At 52.5% G+C, this 5,369-nt stretch overlaps 1 protein-coding gene across 1 annotated transcript; it reads left to right on the plus strand.

Moving 5' to 3' along the window:
• The first annotated feature begins 3,829 nt into the window (after positions 1-3,829).
• On the plus strand, positions 3,830-5,154 carry LOC127345722 (glucan endo-1,3-beta-glucosidase GI-like). Its single transcript, XM_071828679.1, has one exon. The coding sequence runs from the start codon at positions 4,042-4,044 to the stop codon at positions 4,966-4,968; it is 927 nt and encodes a 308-aa protein (XP_071684780.1). The 5' UTR covers positions 3,830-4,041; the 3' UTR covers positions 4,969-5,154.
• Positions 5,155-5,369: the final 215 nt, after the last annotated feature.

Below are 5,369 nucleotides of genomic sequence, written 5' to 3' on the forward strand. Positions count from 1 at the left end.
ATTTCATGAGTCTCAAAACTAAGAATCATGTCATAAAAATCATAAGATGGTTACGAATGATTTTTCCCATATTTATTGGGATGTATTTCTAAAATACCAATTCTGCCCTTTTTGACTTAACTTGAATCTTCAAATATAATTCTCTTAAAAATCATATTTGAATTTTTTATTGAAATATTGGGCGCATATGTAGTTTTTTTTAAATGGAGGCAAAAACTTTGCCTCATCCATTAATTAAGAAGAAGGTGTCCGGTTTTTAGGATAAAACCGGGCTAAAACCTACAACAACCGGGCGGCTCATATTAGATTTCCGATTTCCCTATAAATTTTAAAGCCCACATAGCGGCAGCTCATGTGTGTTTGAGCCCAAGTTGGTAGCAACTCACTAGCGAGTGACAAGTGGTGGAAAATTTAGTCCCACATGAAAAGTTAGGAGGAAGTGAAACCACCTTATAAGGACGGTTATTCCACCACTAGTAAGTGAGTGAGAAGAGCGACTCGAGTCGACGACTTGACTCGACCGACTCGACTCTAATTGAGCCGAGACTTTCCTTTCTTTTTGTAGTTCACGAAAACGAATAGAGTCCTAGACGGACGCATCGTAGTTAGTCGGTTCGGGTCGCTCGTAGACCATGTGATATATGTAATCGACTCAAAACGTACGTGCGACATGGGCGCGGCCCACGTTGCCTAGGTTTCCTGAACCTATTTAATCTCTTGTCTGGCTACCGCAGAAACACATTTAATACATGAGCTAGGGTTTTGCCACATCTCTCTGCTTGCGCTGCCAACGTAGCCTACCCCATCCCGCCCACCAGCGTGCACCGGCGAACTGGAGAGCAGGCCTCTGGAACCGGTTGCCTTTGTGATCATGTACGCGAATTATATTTTTGGGAAGCGCTCTGCGCGACTCCTCAAGCTCTTCACCACGGGTCGTATTCCGTCCAAGTCAGGCAGTGCTGCCTACCATCGTCTTCAACGCCATCTATTTTGACCCGTTGTCATTAACAACGTTACAGCTGCAACGTTATCTGGTACACCTCCATCGTCACCTCCACCAGATCGGTACGTGTGAGATATCTCGATCTGTTTAGCGATTGATGTTTTACTGTTGCGCTGGTACTATGCATGTTGATTAATGCATCTAGTATGTTCGAGTTTCACATGTTAGTACTTATTGTTGTCATGCTTAATAGAGTTAATTATGGAAATTGTGCCACTAATAATGTCTTAAATATGAAGATATTTTTTAATTATATGTACATCATTATTAGAAAAAGTCGAGTAGTTTTTTAAGACGGAGGAAGTACAACTTATTGCGTTTGCTTTTTTGGCAGAAGAAGAAGAACTGCAACTGAAAATGAGTTGCACTTTTTTTTCCTGTTTTTCCTTTGAATGAAAGATAACAAATTCCCGGTAGCTAAATCGTATTCTTTACTCGGGCTGTGGAAAACTGGCTACTGCCAGTCCCCAATACCCCAATATCTCAAAAAAAAAAAAAATCCGCCACCGCCGCCGGCGCTGAGTTGCTTCCGCCGGTTCCCAATCTCCGCCGCCGCTGCATCCAGTCGATCTTGGGCTGTACCGCATCGAGGTTTCCCAGGCATGGATGAGGAGGGAGCACGCAGTGGCTCCCGTGCCAAGCTAGATCCAGGCGGAGGAGGGGTCGACCTCATCAGCACCCTCCCGGACGACTTGCTTCTCCTGGTCCTCGAACGCCTCGTAACCGCCGCCGCCGCCGCGCGCACGGCCATTCTCTCCCGCCGGTAGCGCAGCCTCTGGTCCGGCCTCCCCAAGGTCACGGTCACCCTCCACGACGTCCCATTCAACTCGCTCCAGTCCGCGCTCCGTCGCGTAGCCCGTCCCCGGTTGTGCCACATCCTCCTCGACATCCGTGTCCCCGGGCCGAACGACCGGGTCTCCGGCTCCAGGGTCTCCTCGCTGCTCCAGGTCGCTGCCGCGTGGCTCTCGCCGGCGGAGCTCCGCTTCACCCTCCCGCGGAACCTCCATAGAGCTGCAGGCGCGAGGCCTCCACTTGAGCCAGAGAACCAACTATTTTGCCCCGTTCCGCTCGCTGGAGAGTGTCAGGACAGTGACTGGTTGGGCGATACTCCTTCAGTTATCGGGCGGTTCAGAGTGTTTCCGACAAGATCCAACGGTCCTGGGTGATCGTGTTTAATTTCTGTTTTTCCCGCCTTAATTATCATTAGCAGTCTGTAATCGAGTTTACCAAACTAAGCGTGACCCTGTCCTGGTATATAAAGGGCAGGGGTGGGTGGCTGGGAGGCACGCTATGAAATATGAAACCCTACTTTTCCTGTTTATCGTCTCCCTCCCTTCGTCGAGGAGCGCCGCCGCAGCGTCTCTTCTCTATCTTGTGCCAAAAACCAAGTCAGTGAGAACCGTCTCCTGACAAGGTGGTATCAGAGCAATTCGGCTCTCGGACCTAAGGCTAAGCAACGGCGAAGCCCTCCCTCCCTCCCAAATCATCCACCCTCCCACCCACCTCCCATCTGTATCATGGCGAGCAGGCCCAGATCCAGGAACTCCTCCCGATCTCGAAATTCGTCAAGGGATCGAGGCAACGACGATGCTTCCATCCTCAGATCGGCGTCGACAACGGACGCGGAGCTTGCCGCGCTTCGAGCACAGCAACGCCAGGAGCGGGATGCGCGATCTGTGGGGAGCGCCTCCGCAACTACCGAGGCGGAATCCACGGCTTCCATCAACCTGCTCACACACCAGATGGAGAACATGGTCGTGCTGATGGAGAGGATGCAGACCAGCATCGACCGGCTGTCGCAGCCCGAAGGTACGCCACAACCCGATACTGGCCAAGCTCCCACCTTTGTGACACCTCCTCCACGCTCAAGCTCGCACCTTTCCCCCATCCCTGAGATACCTACACCACAGCCCACCCCATCAGCCTCCGCACCAAATCCACCACCTTTCCCACCAAACCTGGGTCGACTCACACCAGCGCAGTTGCCCCTGCCACCGAGCACACAAGATACCCGTCAGAAAGCAGTGAGCACGGAGAGCGAGCCCATCGTGTCCATGGGAGCAGGTTCGTCCTCACGCCATCACCAGATGCAGTGCACCAACCCGTCCACACAACCTCAGTACTACCAACCCACGCCTGCCACACATCCACAGCCACCACCACTAAACCCCACCACCACCCATAGCCCACAAATTCCTCCTCACAACAATCAACCACACCCTCCATACAGCCAACCAACCCAACAAACCATGCCTTATACCCACAATCACTCACAAAACCAACCTTTTCCCTCACACCGTTTCCAACAGCAACACATAGCCAGTGACTTGCACTTGCGTACACCACATGTGGAGCTACCAATTTTCACAGGAGATGCACCACGAGCTTGGTTACTTGAATGTGAAGATGTGTTCAACCTCGTGGAAATTCCAGTGGCCAGCAGAGTCAAATGGGGATTAGCACATGGATCAGTAGCTCAGGCATTCATTTGCAGTCACTGACATGGCCAGAACTTAGTCAAGTGTTAATTGAACGTTTCCCTGATACTCTAGCTAATGATCCAATGGACCAACTCCAGTTGCTCAAGCAAACTACAACGGTCAATGCATACATCGACCAATATGAGTTATGGCATGGAAAATCAAGGCTAAAATGGCCCGGGTGAAGTGACACGTGTTTAATAGGATTGTGGAAGAATGAAGAAGCCGCCTAATAATGCAAGCAAGTCTCCACATGGGTGCATATTTCTTCCCAGTATAAGTAATCCTATCTGTTGTACGGCTATAGCATGGAAAATCAAGGCTAAAATGGCCCGGGTGAAGTGACACGTGTTTAATAGGATTGTGGAAGAATGAAGAAGCCGCATAATAATGCAAGCAAGTCTCCACATGGGTGCATATTTCTTCCCAGTATAAGTAATCCTATCTTATTGCAGTACTCATCGCAGCAGGGATCGAGAGCAAAGCATACGAAGCATTAACCAGCTGAAATTTCGATCAGCTTGTGCTCGTTCGATCCTCGATCCAGTCGGCCCAGCCATGGTGGCTGGTGTTTGCTACGGCATGGTGGCCAACAACCTCCCGTCCCGGAGCGACGTGGTGCAGATGTACAGGTCCAAAGGCATCACCGGCATGCGCCTCTACTCCCCCGACGCGCAGGCCCTCTCCGCCCTGCGCAACTCCGGCATCAGCCTCATGATCGACGTCGGCGGAACCGACCAGCTCGCCTACCTCGCTGCCAGCGGCTCCAACGCGTCCGCCTGGGTCCGAACCAACGTGCAGGCCTACCAGGGCCTGACCATCAAGTACATCGTCGCCGGCAACGAGGTCCAGGGCGGCGACACGCAGAACATCGTCCCGGCCATCCGGAACCTCAACGCCGCGCTCTCCGCGGTCGGTCTCGGCGGCATCAAGGTGTCCACCTCGGTGCGGTTCGACGTGGTGGCCAACTCGTACCCGCCCTCCGCCGGCGTGTTCGCGCAGGCCTACATGACGGACGTGGTCCGGCTCCTGTCCAGCACCGGCGCGCCGCTGCTGGCCAACGTGTACCCGTACTTCGCCTACCGCGACAACCCGCGGGACATCCAGCTCAACTACGCCACGTTCCAGCCGGGCACCACGGTGCGGGACGACAACAACGGGCTCATCTACACTTGTCTCTTTGACGCCATGGTGGACGCCATCTACGCGGCGCTGGAGAAGGCCGGGACGCCGGGGCTGCGGGTGGTGATCTCGGAGAGCGGGTGGCCGTCCGCCAGCGGCTTCGCGGCCACGGCGGACAACGCGAGGGCGTACAACCAGGGGCTCATCGACCACGTCGGCGGCGGCACGCCCAAGAGGCCCGGCACGCTCGAGACCTACATCTTCGCCATGTTCAACGAGAACTTCAAGCTCGGGGACCTGGTGGAGAAGCACTTTGGGCTCTTCAACCCGGACAAGTCGCCCGCATACCCCATCCGCTTCTAGCTAGTCTGCATCGTCGTCCCTACACTACATTGCGCTAATAAATACGTGCATACGTGTGCATCGTCGTTAATCGAAATAAGCTGCGTATAGTGCAGCAGTGTGGATTGTAACATACGCAGGGACTGTGTATACGTGACACGTCACCTTAAATAAAACAGGTATACATGCATGAGTTGTATTCTGATCCATGCGTGCGTATTTTCTGTTGACTGTGATACCCCGATACATATAACAACTAGCAAGACTTGCTACAAAGGACTGCCCCGACCAACGTCAAAGGTACAGAACGGCGCTGGACGAATGTCAGTGCATCCAGCAGCTCCATGACTTGTGAGTTTTATTTCATGAGTCTCAAAACTAAGAATCATGTCATAAAAATCATAAGATGGTTACGAATGATT

The sequence above is a fragment of the Lolium perenne genome, chromosome 3 (genome assembly GCF_019359855.2).
Source record: "Lolium perenne isolate Kyuss_39 chromosome 3, Kyuss_2.0, whole genome shotgun sequence".
Taxonomy (NCBI): domain Eukaryota; kingdom Viridiplantae; phylum Streptophyta; class Magnoliopsida; order Poales; family Poaceae; genus Lolium; species Lolium perenne.